At 36.0% G+C, this 18,137-nt stretch overlaps 1 protein-coding gene across 4 annotated transcripts in view; it reads right to left on the bottom strand.

The window, feature by feature from the left end:
* The window catches only part of pias2 (protein inhibitor of activated STAT, 2), a 37,062-nt gene that overhangs the window by 13,132 nt on the left and 5,793 nt on the right, over positions 1–18,137 (bottom strand). For all 4 annotated transcript variants that reach the window (XM_062025380.1, XM_062025379.1, XM_062025381.1 and 1 more), the window contains 7 exons: positions 17,230–17,317; positions 16,235–16,285; positions 13,571–13,661; positions 3,765–3,899; positions 3,594–3,699; positions 1,969–2,042; positions 1,671–1,831 (listed from right to left, as the gene is read on the bottom strand). In XM_062025380.1, coding sequence (XP_061881364.1) covers positions 1,671–1,831; positions 1,969–2,042; positions 3,594–3,699; positions 3,765–3,899; positions 13,571–13,661; positions 16,235–16,285; positions 17,230–17,317 — 706 coding nt within the window. The remainder of the gene's footprint in view (positions 1–1,670; positions 1,832–1,968; positions 2,043–3,593; positions 3,700–3,764; positions 3,900–13,570; positions 13,662–16,234; positions 16,286–17,229; positions 17,318–18,137) is intronic.

The following is an 18,137-nucleotide window of genomic DNA, read 5'->3' as shown; positions in this document are numbered from 1 at the left end:
TTACATTGTTACAGAATATTGTGTCATGTTGTTGTCAATGTTGACTGAGTGGCCATACTTCTTTTTTTTGTAAATAAAAGCCATGCCTTTTGAAAAAACAGGCCTACATTTATTTTTTCATCTTCGTTTTAAATAAAAAAAATAATCGGTAAAAGGAAAAATAATCTATAGATGAATCGAAAAAATAATCTATAGATTAACCGATTCATCGAAAAAAATAATCTATAGATTAATCGATATAAAAATAATCGTTAGCTGCAGCCTTAGAGGGCACCATTGCAACATTCCTACCATGAATCCCAGACCATAAGCCGCTACTTATCTTCTTCTAAAGACGGCTAATTTACGGATTTGTTTCCGCTGCCGGCCGTAATACAAATAGTTAAAAAAACAAACAAACAAACAAAAAAAAAAGCAAATATTGTTTGTTACGCCGCCATCTTTTGGACGATTTCGCTAACGGCAGGTGCCGCAATGTCCTTCCATTTAGTGTTTTTAACCGGAAGTCGAAGTGCCGTTGAGTCTTCTTGCCGCCCATAACGTTTCTACTCGTATGGACTTAAAACATTTCTTACGTACACGTGTGATGTCTGCAGGAGTGTTTTTGTACGTGCTATCGTAATGTAATGAAGTTAGCGTCGTTAGCATGAGCTAATATGCTAACCGGTTTACGAGCGTCTGTGTTGGAATTATTAACTTACAACGGCATTCTTTTTGTATTGTTTCACTTTCACAAATTCCTCTGTAAATTCACCAAAACGTCACCGTGGCGTTATTGAGTCTGTTGAGCTGATTGGAGAGCTAGTTTGCGCAGCTAGTGGGTCCATGACCATGACTTCTGTTTTGTTTGATCAGCCGTTTTACTGCCGTGTTACAGACACTGTTTGGAAACAATTAATGTATGTAAATAAAAATGTACAGAATATTAATGCATAAACTAATTTTACAACGTATAGATCTGTGACTTATAGTCCGGTGCGGCTAATCTATGGATTTTTTTTCTTCTTCTAAAATGTAGTGGGTGTGGCTTATATACCGGTCCGCTCTTTAGTCCGGAAAATACAGTGATTGGTTTGATGAAACAAAAAAAGAAGGTAGGATAAAGTATTATTTTCATATAATTGTGGCATAAAGGTGCATCACAACCATCATGAAGATCTTTGATGAAGGTGCATCTCAATCATGAAGATGTTTGATGAAGGTGCATCACAATCATGAAGATGTTTGATGAAGGTGCATCACAATCATGAAGATGTTTGATGAAGGTGCATCACAATCATGAAGATGTTTAATGAAGGTGCATCACAATCATGAAGATGTTTGATGAAGGTGCATCACAATCATGAAGATGTTTGATGAAGGTGCATCACAATCATGAAGATGTTTGATGAAGGTGCATCACAATCATGAAGATGTTTGATGAAGGTGCATCACAATCATGAAGATGTTTGATGAAGGTGCATCACAATCATGAAGATGTTTGATGAAGGTGCATCACAATCATGAAGATGTTTGATGAAGGTGCATCACAATCATGAAGATGTTTGATGAAGGTGCATCACAATCATGAAGATGTTTGATGAAGGTGCATCACAATCATGAAGATGTTTGATGAAGGTGCATCACAATCATGTAGATGTTGCTTCTGGAGGGCAGGCAGGTCCACTCACCCGTCAATGATGAGACTCTCATATGCGGCCTTCTTGTCACACACAGGACAGATCCAGGTAGGTTTCTTTTCATTCATCTGCAGGTAGAGGGCAGCGTCGAAGCACTGAAGGTGCGAGCAAGTCACTGCCCGGCATGGAACCGTCAGTCGCATCTTCCCCAACTGAAGAGAAGTCACATGTGACCAAGACAGAAAAGACAACATGCAGACTCACAAGGAGGACAACTGGTAGAAACTAACATTGGAGTGACAGCTGCTCTTTCCTTGCATTTCAGCAAAATGTACATCAAAGTAATTACCGGGCACATGAGGGACACTCTCAGACTTGTTGTTGCCACCTCACTGTCTGGGTCTGCAGTCAGCTTCTCCTTAACTGCAACACACACATCATCATGTATCACACATCATTGTGTATCACGTATCACACATCACGTATCATGTATCACACATCATCATGTATCACACATCATCATGTATCACACATCATCATGTATCACACTTGTATCACACATCATCATGTATCACACTTTTATCACACATCATCATGTATCACACTTGTATCACACATCATCATGTATCACACATCATCATGTATCACACTTGTATCACACATCATCATGTATCACACTTGTATCACACGTGTCACACATGTATCACACATCGTGTATCACATCATCATGTATCACACATGCATTACACATCATCGTGTATCACACATCATTGTGTATCACACATCGTGTATCACAAATCATCGTGTATCACACATCATGTATCACACATCATTGTGTATCACGTATCACACATCACGTATCATGTATCACACATCATCGTGTATCACACATCATCATGTATCACACTTGTATCACACATCATCATGTATCACACATCATCATGTATCACACTTGTATCACACATCATCATGTAGCACACATCATGTATCACACATCATCATGTAGCACACTTGTATCACACATCATCATGTATCACACTTGTATCACACGTGTCACACATGTATCACACATCATTGTGTATCACACATGCATTACACATCATCGTGTATCACACATCATTGTGTATCACACATCGTGTATCACACATCATCGTGTATCACACGTTATCATGTATCACACGTTATCATGTATCACACATTATGTATCACGCATCATGTATCACACATCACCATGTATAACACATGTATCACAAATCATGTATCACACATCATCATGTATCACACATCATTGTGTATCACACATCATTGTGTATCACACATGTATCACACATCATCATATATCACACATCATCATGTATCACACATCATGTATCACACATGCATCACACATCGTGTATCACAAATCATTGTGTATCACACATCATCATGTATCACACATGTATCACACATCATGTATCACACATGTATCACACATCATTATGTATCACACATTATCATGTATCACACATCATCATGTATCACACATCATGTATCACACATTATCATGTATCACACATCATCATGTATCACACATCATCATGTATCACATGTATCACACGTCATCATGTATCAGAAGAGTGTGTTTAGCTGATAGGAGAGCTAGCTTGACTTGTTTTGTTTGATCAGCTGTTTGGAAAGAATGGAGGTATGTAAATAAACATTTACAGAATATTTCTGTGTAAATAACACATTTCACAAGGTACATATCTGCGACTTATAAATGGAAAATATTTTGTCTTTAAAAATTGAGTGGGTGTGGCTTGTATAGTCCATAAAATGGGGTATTTCCAACTTAGAATGCACTAAAAGTGTTCTGACTGTGAATGACACATGCAAGTCCAAAGAAGTGCAGTTCCTCTGAAGTCCCAAAGAAAGACCATCAATCGCTGCTCTGTCAACCTCCTCTTTTCTTTGACTTTGTGTGAATGTTCTTACTCAGTGCTCTGGAGTGGTCCGGGTTTCTGATGCCCTTCATCCTCAGCCTCTGCAGGAGCAGCGGGGACGTGAGCTGCCTCACCAGGTAGACGGACATGGAGTAGGTCTGCAAACAGCAGGGGGTGATGATTATTAGTGGTCATCAATCACTGGCCGGGGAGGCATCGTTACCTTTCCAATTTCAGGCGCCCATGTCACTGCGATCTGATTGGGTACCGCAGAGGACAGTCGCACCAATGAAGTAATGTTTAGCGGCCTGCCGGGTCTCTTCTGTTCCACTCCATTCTTGGGGGGCGGGGCAAAACCCTAACAAACAAATCAATAAATGTTCAGTGCTTGCTGTCATCATGTATCAGCTTCTTTGTATCGCTCTTTTTCCTTCTTCAACTGCATCAGCAGATACAGTGTATGCACATATGATACCTGTAGGGATGCCAAAACAATCATCGCAATTCTTATTTGTAACGAATCTTAATTTTTTTTTTTTAAATTGTTTTTTTTGTTTTGTTTATACGTGTCCTGTCCAGCCACTCGGAAAATCATACTGTTAATGTTGATCAGACCTGGGCAAGATTTTCAATCCGGCCCACCGGACGTTCTACAAAAATTTTTCTTAGACCTTTAACATCAAAAGTATGTTTGCCATTATGATGTGCAGTGCTGTTTTAAAATGACCGTAAGTCTTGAACTATAGAAAGTATTTTGATGGTTGAAATCTGCGCTTTTGAGTGTTATAGGAGTTATTACGGTAATCTACGTCACAGCAGCTCAGACATGGCCCAAAGCAGAGTGGGCGGGGTTTGTTTTCAGAGCAGCCAGCCGCCAAACGTGTGTGTCAGAAACAGATGCGGAAGCAGATTTTTACAACAAAGTTCTGCGTAAAAGTGATAATTTATCATATTGTAGGTGTTTATTACCCTTTGCATTCATATTTTGCTGTTTTGTTGTGTTTTGCTTGATTGTAAAAGATGTCTATGGAGGAGCTGGTCCGAGAAGTAAAAGATATTAATATGTTGTTAATATTCAGTGTTTTATTGTTCATAGTTAATATTGTAAATCCCACTTTCTTTATTTTCATGTACATTTTGGGTGTCCCATTAGGTCCAAAAAAACTGTAAAATTCCATTCCGTTTTTTTGAGGTGGTCTGTCATAACTTTTTTTTAGAAATGTTAGAATAATTATGTATATATTATCACACAACTCTTATGCTTAAGGGCCGTTGCTATAGTTATTATCAATTGTGCTGAAGTTGTACTTTTCTATCTGTGCAAAGGGACAGCTGGCAATCCAAAAGATTGCCAGTCGTCTCGTATCAGGGTTGTGTCCAGACTCGGCCTGCTGACTGCCAAGGCCGAACATAGAGTACCGTTACGCAGACAAAGCAGAGACAGGGCGATATCACGAGCGTCAGCACATTTGCATTTCATTAATAGTCATATATTGTGTCTAACTGGAGCTGTTGAGATTACCCCCTTCCCTCAGCCTCAGTGATGTAACCAGGGACCTCCCAAATAAATAGAGGAAGCACGTGGGCAGGATTTTAGAGCGTAGTTTGGATCTGTAACTAGAGTACAGCCCAATAACGTCTCTCCTCATTGAGCAAAATCTGTCTCTGCATGATTGCTTGCTTCTTGTCTGTTTAATAGATGTCATCTGTGTTTGAACCTGACAAGAACTCAATCGATCATTGTGACTTTTGGTATTGGTGTTCCTTGAAAAAAAAGCTGATTTTTACAGCTAAATAATTTATACACACATGGCCCCCCAGTCACATTTTTTTCTCTCAATGTGGCCCCCGAGTCACAATATTTGCCCAGCTCTGATGTCAATCAATCAATCAATCAATGTTTATTTATATAGCCCTAAATCACAAGTGTCTCAAAGGGCTGCACAAGCCACAACGACATCCTCGGTACAGAGCCCACATACGGGCAAGGAAAAACTCACCCCAGTGGTACGTCGATGTGAATGACTATGAGAAACCTTGGAGAGGACCGCATATGTGGGTAACCCCGCCCCTCTAGGGGAGACAGAAAGCAATGGATGTCGAGTGGGTCTGACATAATATTGTGAAAGTCCAGTCCACAGTGGATCCAACACATCAGCGAAAGTCCAGTCCATAGTGGGGCCAGCAGGAAACGGTCCCGAGCGGAGACGGGTCAGCAGCGCAGAGATGTCCCCAACCGATGCACAGGCTAGCGGTCCACCCGGGGTCCCGACTCTGGACAGCCAGCACTTCATCCATGGCCACCGGACCTGTGCAACTCCCCCTCCCAAGGGAGAGGGGAGAAGAGGAGAGAAGAAAAGAAATGGCAGATCAACTGGTCTAAAAAGGGTGGTCTATTTAAAGGCTAGAGTATACAAATGAGTTTTAAGATGCTTCTACTGAGGTAGCATCTCTAACTGTTACCGGGAGGGCATTCCATAGTACTGGAGCCCGAATAGAAAACGCTCTATAGCCCGCAGACTTTTTTTTGGCTCTGGGAATCACTAATAAGCCGGAGTTCTTTGAACGCAGATTTCTTGTCGGGACATATGGTACAATGCAATCGGCGAGATAGGCTGGAGCTAAACCGTGTAGTATTTTATACGTAAGTAGTAAAACCTTAAAGTCGCATCTTAAGTGCACAGGAAGCCAGTGCAGGTGAGCCAGTATAGGCGTAATATGATCAAACTTTCTTGTTTTTGTCAAAAGTCTAGCAGCCGCATTTTGTACCAACTGTAATCTTTTAATGCTGGACATAGGGAGGCCCGAAAATAAAACGTTACAGTAATCGAGACGAGACGTAACGAACGCATGAATAATGATCTCAGCGTCGCTAGTGGACAGGATGGAACGAATTTTAGCGATATTACGGAGATGAAAGAAGGCCGTTTTAGTAACACTCTTAATGTGTGACTCAAACGAGAGAGTTGGGTCGAAGATAATGCCCAGATTCTTTACAGAGTCGCCTTGTTTAATTGTTTGGTTGTCAAGTGTTAAGGTGGTATTATTAAAGGCCTACTGAAACCCACTACTACCGACCACGCAGTCTGATAGTTTATATATCAATGATGAAATCTTAACATTGAAACACATGCCAATACGGCCGGGTTAACTTATAAAGTGCAATTTTAAAATTCCCGCCACACTTCCGGTTGAAAAACTCCTTTGGATATGATTTATGCGTGTGACGTCACAAAATCCACGGAAGTGGTTGTACCCCATCGACCCGATACAAAAACCTCTTGTTTTCTTCGACAAAATTCCACAGTATTCTGGACATCTGTGTTGGTGAATCTTTTGCAATTTGTTTAATGAACAATGGAGGCTGCAAAGAAGAACGTTGTAGGTGGGATCGATCGGTGTATTAGCGGCTAAGTACAATACTTACAGCAACACAACAAGGACTACTTACTACGCCTAGCCGATGCTTGCCGCCAAACCCACGGATGAAGTCCTTTGTCGCGCCGTCGATCGCTGGAATGCAGGTGAGCACGGCTGTTGATGGAAAGATGAGGGCTGGCTGGCGTAGGTGGAGCGCTAATGTTTTTATCATAGTTCTGTGAGGTCCGGTTGCTAAGTTGCTAAATTAGCCTTAGCGTCGTTACCAACAGCATTGTTAAGCCTTACCAGGCTGAGAATTTTTAACCGTGTAGTTACATGTACATGGTTTAATAGTATTGTTGATCTTCTGTCTATCCTTCCAGTCAGGGGTTTATTTCTTTTGTTTCTATCTTCATTTGAGAACGATGCTATCACGTTAGCTCAGTAGCTAAGTGTGTCACCGATGTATTGTCGTGGAGACAAAAGTCACTTTAAATGTCCATTTCGCGTGCTCGACTCTCATTTTCAAGAGGATATAGTATCCGAGGTGGTTTAAAATACAAATCCGTGATCCACAATAGAAAAAGGAGAGAGTGTGGAATCCAATGAGCCAGCTTGTACCCAAGTTACGGTCAGAGCGAAAAAAGATATGTCCATCACTGCCTCTCTAGTCCTTCACTGTAACGTTCCTCATCTACGAATCTTTCATCCTCGCTCAAATTAATGGGGTAATCGTCGCTTTGTCGCTCCGAATCTCTCTCGCTCCATTGTAAACAACGGGGAATTGTGAGGAATACTAGCTCCTGTGACGTCACGCTACTTCCGGTACAGGCAAGGCTTTTTTTATCAGCGAGCAAAAGTTGCGAACTTTATCGTCGATTTTCTCACCTAAATCCTTTCAGCAAAAATATGGCAATATCGCGAAATGATCAAGTATGACACATAGAATGGATCTGCTATTCCCGTTTAAATAAAAAAAGTTAATTTCAGTAGGCCTTTAAATAGATGTCGGTGTCTAGCAGGACCGATAATCAGCATTTCCGTTTTCTTAGCGTTGAGTTGCAAAAAGTTAGCGGACATCCATTGTTTAATTTCATTAAGACACGCCTCCAGCTGACTACAATCCGGCGTGTTGGTCAGCTTTAATGGCATGTAGAGTTGGGTGTCATCAGCATAACAGTGAAAGCTAACACGGTATTTGCGTATGATGTCACCCAGCGGCAGCATGTAAATACTAAAGAGTGCAGGGCCAAGAACCGAACCCTGGGGAACTCCGCACGTTACCTTGACATAGTCCGAGGTCACATTGTTATGGGAGACGCACTGCATCCTGTCAGTAAGATAAGAGTTAAACCATGACAAGGCTAAGTCTGACATACCAATACGTGTTTTGATACGTTCTAATAAAATGTAGATAATCTATATCTGCTGTACACATTTAGTTTGAAAAAGAAAAGTGTTAGTTCTCTTGTAACCTTATTTGTTTTTGACTTTATTAAATGTTTGGGAAGCACTTTATGAAACAAAACCACTTTTCTTTCAAGTAAAATAGACATTTATGAGCACTGTTTATTTTATGGAGGAATGTAGTTCATCATGGAACTGGCACCCAGTGTTATTAAAAAAGTGTAGATTTTAAATCCAAAATGGATTTCAATCGAGAATAGATTATGAATCGAATCGTTAGCCCTAAGAATCGAATCAAATCGTGTGGTGCCCAAAGATTAACATCCCTACTACTTAGTGTTGGATAATGAATAGTGAAGTAGATCGTGTATCACACATCATCATTTATCACACATGTATCACACATCATCATGTATCACACACCATCATGTATCACACATGTATCACACACCATCATGTATCACACACCGTTATGTATCACACATCATCATGAATCACACCATGTATCACACACCGTCATGCATCACGTATCATCATGTATAACATCATGTATCACATGTCATCATGTATCACACATCATCATGTATAACATATGTATCACATATCATCATGAATCACACACGTATCACACATCATCATGTATCCCACATCACCATGTATCACACATCATCGTTTATCACATGTATCACACATTATCATGTATCACACACCGTCATGTATCACACACCGTCATGTATCACACATCATCATGAATCACACGTATCACACATCATGTGTTACACATCATGTATCACACATCATCATGTATCCCACATCACCATGTATCACACATCATCGTTTATCACATGTATCACACACGTCATGTATCACACACCGTCATGTATCACACATCATCGTTTATCACATGCATCACACATCATCATGTATCACACATCATCATGTATCACACACAGTCATGTATCACACACCGTCATGTATCACACATCATCGTTTATCACATGTATCACACATCATCATGTATCACACATCATCATGTATCACACACCGTCATGTATCACACATCACCATGTATCACACACCGTCATGTATCACACATCATCATGTATCACACACCGTCATGTATCACACATCATACACTACTACTTAGTGTTGGATAATGAATAGTGAAGTACATCGTGTATCACACATCATCGTGTATCACACATCATCATTTATCACACATGTATCACACATCATCATGTATCACACACCATCATGTATCACACATGTATCACACACCATCATGTATCACACACCGTTATGTATCACACATCATCATGAATCACACCATGTATCACACACCGTCATGTATCACACATCATCATGTATAACATCATGTATCACATGTCATCATGTATCACACATCATCATGTATAACATATGTATCACACATGTATCACACATCATCATGAATCACACACGTATCACACATCATGTGTTACACATCATGTATCCCACATCACCATGTATCACACATCATCGTTTATCACATGTATCACACATCATCATGTATCACACACCGTCATGTATCACACATCATCATGAATCACACACGTATCACACATCCTGTGTTACACATGATGTATCACACATCATCATGTATCCCACATCACCATGTATCACACATCATCGTTTATCACATGTATCACACATCATCATGTATCACACACCGTCATGTATCACACACCGTCATGTATCACACACCATCATGTATCACACATCATCATGTATCACACACCGTCATGTATCACACACCGTCATGTATCACACATCATCACACATCATCATGTATCACACACAGTCATGTATCACACATCATCGTTTATCACATGTATCACACATCATCATGTACCACACATCATCATGTATCACACACCGTCATGTATCACACATCATACACTACTACTTAGTGTTGGATAATGAATAGTGAAGTAGATCGTGTATCACACATCATAGTGTATCACACATCATCATTTATCACACATGTATCACACATCATCATGTATCACACACCATGTATCACACACCGTTATGTATCACACATCATCATGAATCACACCATGTATCACACACCGTCATGTATCACACATCATCATGTATAACATCATGTATCACATGTCATCATGTATCACACATCATCATGTATAACATATGTATCACACATCATCATGAATCACACACGTATCACACATCATGTGTCACACGTCATGTATCACACATCATCATGTATCCCACATCACCATGTATCACACATCATCGTTTATCACATGTATCACACATCATCATGTATCACACACCGTCATGTATCACACATCATCATGTATCACACATCATCATGTATAACATATGTATCACACATCATGTATCACACATCATCATGTATCACACACGTATCACACATCATGTCACACATTTATGTATCACACATCTATCACACATGTATCACACATCATCATGTATCACACATCATCGTGTATCACACATGTATCACACACCATCATGTATCACACACCGTCATGCATCACACATCATCATGAATCACACATCATCATGTATCACACACCGTCATGTATCACACACCGTCATGTATAACATATGTATCACACATCATGTATCACACATCATGTATCACCCATCATGTATTACACATCATGTATCACACATTTATCATGTATCACACATCTATCATGTATCACACACGTATCACACATTTATGTATCACACATCTATCATGTATCACACACGTATCACACATCTATCATGTATCACACATGTATCACACATCATGTACATGTACACTTTACATCTCTTCTGACGAACTTTCTAAACTTCCATTTTCTGCCAGGAAATCCAGTTTGTGTCCTTCTTTCCTGGCATCTTACTGATCCTGTTTTGTTTTGTGTCACTATTGCAACGTTAAGCCTCCGTATGCAACACTCGCAGTGTGGGCTCATCGAAGGAGCGCCACGAGTTTCATGTTCCGTCATTCAGTCAAATGACAACGTGACAGCGATGGACGGACATGAAGGCAACAGAAAAGATATCTCTGAAAAACATGTAAACTTTGTGTAAATATCGCCACAAATAGGAGACGATTATAGAAGTAAAGAAGGTGAGGCAACACCTCACACATTCTCATACTTTCTGTAACATGCAGGAAGAAATGATGTCAGCCATCTTGAAAAATGTCTCAACTATAATCTACGTGAAGGAGCCCACAATTGTTTTATTTAAATGTTGACAATATTTCAGGAGGAAACCTTATAATGTATTAAATCCATAGTGTTATAAAATAGAGTAGATAAGTTATTGTGACGTAAAAAATTTTAATTTTTTGACCAATTTTCCCAGATAAAATGTTGATGGTCCTCTTAGACACATGTAATAAAGGTGTTTGATGTATTTTGATGATAAATTAAACAACATCAAACATTATGTCACTAATGGTCCCACTTTTCCTACAATATAATGTTTAAAAACAACTTAAAGCCTTGTCCAGATGTTTACTGACACACAATATTCACGTTTAAATAGCCTTTACTGTAAATGAATACATCTGTTATCGGCCTCCTTGACTACTAATAATCGGTATCAGTATCGGCCCTGATAAAACATATGGTGGATGTCTAATCATCATGTGCATCACAATTAAAGTGTAAACATACGTACACGAAAAAAGAACATATATTAATTTGAAACAGATGTTTCAAATGGTGTAAAAGGACAGTTGTGGTCATGCAATATTATACAAAACATCTTCAATGATTGGATAGTTTAACATTTGATTTGATTGAGTAGGAATATTGTCAATTATAAAAATATATTTAGTTAAATGTTCTTTGGCAAGTTTTGTCTTTAAATAGATTGCAGTCCTGTGCTTGTATCCCAATTCATATTTTAAAAAACTATATATAGATGCATTATGTATAAGCAATATATATATAGACACATATATATATACATATATATATATATATATATATATATACATATATATATACATATATATATATATATACATATACATATATATATATACATATATATATATACATACATATATGTATATACATACATATATGTATATATATACATATATGTATACATATATATATACATATATATATATACATATATATATATACATATATATATATATATATGTATATATATATATATATATATATATATATATATATATATATATATATATATATATATATATATATACATATATATATATACATATATACATATATATATATATATATATACATATATACATACATATATATATACATATATATATACATATATATATACATATATATACATATATATATACACATATGTGTATGTATGTATATATAAATATAAATGATACACAGTATGTATACACATTATATAAGCAATATATAGATACATGTATAAGCATTATATATAAGCAATATACAGATACATTATGTATAAGCATTATATATAAGCAATATATAGATACATTATGTATAAGCATTATATATAAGCAATATATTGATACATTATGTATAAACATTATATATAAGCAATATATAGGTACATTATTTATAAGTATTATATATGAGCAATATATAGATACATAATGTATAAGCATTATATATAAGCAATATATAGATACATTATGTGTGAGTATTATATATAAGCAATATATAGATACATTATGTATAATAATAATACCTGGGATTTATATAGCGCTTTTCTAAGTACCCAAAGTCGTATAAATATTATATATAAACAATATATAGATACATTATGTATAAACATTATATACAAGCAATATATTGATACATTATGTATAAGTATTATATATAAGCAACATTATGTATAAGTATTATATATAAGCAATATATAGATACATTATGTATAAGTATTTTATATAAACAATATATTGATACATTATGTATAAGTATTATATATAAGCAATATAAAAACATTATGTATACGTATTGTATAAAAGCAATATAGATAAGCATTATACATTAGCATTTACTCATTATAGATACATAATAAATTAGCAATATAGATACGCATTATAGAAAAGGAGAATGGATAGACATAGATAGATTGCATCTTTGAGCGCACCAAAGGAGAAACATTCATGCCCACAGAGAGTGACTGCTTCATTTTAAATCAAACATTTATAAAGTTCACTAAATATGACAAAATATTGCACTTGTATAATCTTACCGGCAGGGGAAACAGTTTGCCATTGACTTTTATACAAAGAGCGTTTGGATAGTTGTCTTCTTGAGGGCAGCTGGTTTCTGACAAGCAAAATCTACCAAGACACAAACAACACATTATTAATAATATTATTATTAAGCATGGCCATAAATGTAAGAAACAAACCACACATTATATTATTAATAATAATATAATTATGCATGGCCACAAATGTAAGAAACAAACCACACATTATATTTTTAATAATATGGTAATATGTAATAACTACTGTACAGTTATGGTGGTGTTATGATGTAATAATAACTACTGTACAATCAATCAATCAAGCTTTATTACAGACTCTCACGTCCAAGTAGACATACAATCACATACAGTACATAAAACAAACAAAATACAGTAAAAAGGCATCATCACATAATATTAAAAAACAGTGCTTTTGCATATTCAGTAAAAGGTATCTAATAAATAATTAAAGCAGCAATAAAAATAAATAAAATAAAAAAATAAAAAAATATATATATACTTTAAAAAATGCATCTACACATTCTATAAAAGGCACAGATACGAGTGTTTCCATATATACGATTGGTACCTAATTGAACTACACCTAGGATTGGTTATCTGTATAAGAAGATTATTCTTGGACCCCGCAGTCTACATATACATTTAAACATCAGTTTTCTCAGGGTGGCGTGGAAGGTGTTTATCCCTGAATCACAAAAAAGCTTGCTGGCACTTCTGTACAGTTATCGTTGTACTATGATGATATAATAATAACTACTGTACAGTTATGGTTGTGTTATGATGATGTGATAACTACTGTACAGTTAGTTGTACTATAATGATGTAATAAAAACTACTGTACAGTTATTGTTGTACTATGATGATGTAATCAAAACTACTCTACAGTTGTTATGATGTAATAACTACTGTACAGTTATGGTTGTACTATGATGATGTAGTAACTACTGTACAGTTAATGTTGTGTTATGATGTAATAATAACTACTGTATAGTTATTGTTGTACTATAATGATGTAATAATAACTACTGTGCACTTATGTTTTACTATGATGATGTAATAACTACTGTTCAGTTAAGGCTGTACTCTGATGTAATAACTACTGTACAGTTAATGTGTTGTGATGTAATAACTACTGTACAGTTATTGTTGTATTATCCTGTAATAACTACTGCACAGTTATGTTGTACTGTGATGTAATAACTACTGTACAGTTATGCTTGTACTATGATGATGTAATAACTACTGTACAGTTATGTTTGTACTATGATGATGTAATAACTACTGTACAGTAAATGTTGTGTTATGATGATGTAATAACTACTGTACAGTTATTGTTGTACTATGATGTAATAATAACTACTGTACAGTTATGGTTGTACTATGATGATGTAATAACTACTGTACAGTTAATGTGTTATGATGATGTAATAACTACTGTACAGTTATGGTTGTACTATGATGATGTAATATAACTACTGTACAGTTATTGTACTATGATGATGTAATATAACTACTGTACAGTTGTTGTGTCATGATGTAATACTAACAGTAACTACTGTACAGTTATTGTTGTATTATGATGTAATAACTACTGTAGTTATCCTGTACTATGATGTAATAACTACTGTACAGGTATTATTGTACTATAATGAAGTAATAACTACTGTATAGTTATTGTTGTACTATGATGATGTAATAATAACTACTGTGCACTTATGTTTTACTATGATGATGTAATAACTACTGTTCAGTTAAGGCTGTACTCTGATGTAATAACTACTGTACAGTTAATGTGTTATGATGTAATAACTACTGTACAGTTGTTGTATTATCATGTAATAACTACTGCAGTTATGTTGTACTATGATGTAATAACTACTGTACAGTTATGCTTGTACTATGATGATGTAATAACTACTGTACAGTTAATGTTGTGTTATGATGATGTAATAACCACTGTACAGTTATTGTTGTACTATGATGTAATAATAACTACTGTACAGTTATGGTTGTACTATGATGATGTAATAACTACTGTACAGTTATGGTTGTACTATGATGATGTAATATAACTACTGTACAGTTATTGTTGTACTATGATGATGTAATAACTACAGTACAGTTGTTGTGTCATGATGTAATACTAACAGTAACTACTGTACAGTTATTGTTGTATTATGATGTAATAACTACTGTAGTTATCCTGTACTATGATGTAATAACTACTGTACAGGTATTGTACTATAATGAAGTAATAACTACTGTACAGTTATTATTGGGTTATGATGTAATAATAACTACTGTACAGTTATTATATTATGATGATGTAATAACTACTGTACAGGTATTATTGTACTATAATGAAGTAATAACTACTGTACAGTTATTGTTGGGTTATGATGTAATAATAACTACTGTACAGTTATGTTATGATGATGTAATAATAACTACTGTACAGTTATGGTTGTACTATGATGATGTAATAATAGCTTTATTGGTTGTGTTATGATATGTAATAACTACTGTACAGTTATTGTTGTACTATGATGATGTAATAACAACTTTAGTTATTGTTGTCTTATGATGATGTAATAACTACTGTACAGTTATTGTGCAGACAATGCAAATGTTGAATATCCTCACCTCAGTTGAATTTGAACCATATAATCTCTTCTGCCACCTGGAAGGAAGTCCCTGCAAACACAAAACAATATTTCCTTTCTTTGAGCTTGTATTACACTTGTCATGTTATTCATTCATATAACTGCCATACAGTCATCATGTAACACCTGGCATATTCATTCATATAACATGTCATTATTCATAACGTGTGTCTAAGAGGAGCATCCACATCTGCATTTCAAAATATAGAAAATCTCCTTGGAAAATTAGTATTTCTCTACATCACAATAACGCACCATCGACTCAATTTTACACCATTTTATTACACTTTATGGATTTATATATATATATATTTATATATATATATATATATATATAAGTATATATATATATAGCCTATAAATATATATGTATACACATTATATTAATATAATGGATATATAATTAATACAATTGGATATTAAGAGTGTGTTTAAGTTCGACTTCTACCTTGTTTACTTCTATGCAACCTCCTTAAGGTTTCGTTAACAATTACAAAAATCAAGCAGCTAAAATGCTAAAGTGTTGAGAGTGTTTTGCATTTTCCCATCATTCTCTATAATGTACTGTGTGTAATTTAGAATTGTTTAGGGTGTTTGGACGTTTCTATAATATCCAGGTTCAGTGACCATGTCTATTGACATTTTGTGTTGGTTGGATTTTTTTTGTTTTGCACCATGACTAGGGAAGGTTGTTTGCATTGGGTCATATAAGGAAATGATCCGCATGGTCCCAATCAAGACATAATTAGAGGTCATTGACCTGAAAAACTCATGTTTTCCACTAGATGGCAACAGAGCAGCTACTCAGACATCAGACTTTTAAAATGAATGCAATCTCCCAGTGGGTAAGATTCCTTATTAATGTCATGACATCTTGCGGGACAATTTGAAGTTGGGCCGTAGTTTGGACACACCTGATTTTGGCGAAAATGTCAAATCTTAGTGGATGTGTAGGTGGTAGCAACAGACTCTCACCGGGATATGCAGACTTCTCGGACTTGCTGTGGCGTCAAAGCAAAGATGAAATACTTTTCCTGGTGGTATCTCTGTGCAGTACTTGCTCCTAAACAACACATGTAGGAGAATAAAAAACACTTGTTTTGGAAAGTGATTGTTGATCATCTTTTTGACATGAACGTTTCATCTTTGCACAAACACATGGCAGGCAATATTAGTCATTTGAGTTGGAATGTTGGCACACAAGAATGTGTACCTGAGTATTGACAGTCTTTGTTCAATACTTGGTCGATAGAATGTGTACCTGAGTATTGACAGTCTTTGTTCAATACTTAGACTGGACTTGACTTGAGACTTGTCTGTCTTGACTAGGGACTTGACTCGGGACTTGAGGGCAAAGACTTGAGACTTCCTTATGACTTGCAAAACAATGACTTGGTCCCACCTCTGGAATGTGTACCTGAGTATTGACAGTCTTTGTTCAATACTTGGTCGATAGAATGTGTACCTGAGTATTGACAGTCTTTGTTCAATACTTGGTCGATAGAATGTGTACCTGAGTATTGACAGTCTTTGTTCAATACTTGGTCGATAGAATGTGTACCTGAGTATTGACAGACTTTGTTCAATACTTGGTCGATAGAATGTGTACTTGAGTATTGACAGTCTTTGTTCAATACTTGGTCGATAGAATGTGTACCTGAGTATTGACAGTCTTTGTTCAATACCTGATCGATAGAATGTGTACCTGAGTATTGACAGTCTTTGTTCAATACTTAGTTGAGTTGATGGAATGTGTACCTGAGTATTACCAGTCTTTGTTCAATACTTGGTCGATAGAATGTGTACCTGAGTATTGACAGTCTTTGTTCAATACTTGGTCGATAGAATGTGTACCTGAGTATTGACAGTCTTTGTTCAGTATC

Source organism: Entelurus aequoreus, linkage group LG17 (genome assembly GCF_033978785.1).
Source record: "Entelurus aequoreus isolate RoL-2023_Sb linkage group LG17, RoL_Eaeq_v1.1, whole genome shotgun sequence".
NCBI classification, from domain to species: domain Eukaryota; kingdom Metazoa; phylum Chordata; class Actinopteri; order Syngnathiformes; family Syngnathidae; genus Entelurus; species Entelurus aequoreus.
This window is presented reverse-complemented; position numbering and strand designations above follow the sequence as displayed.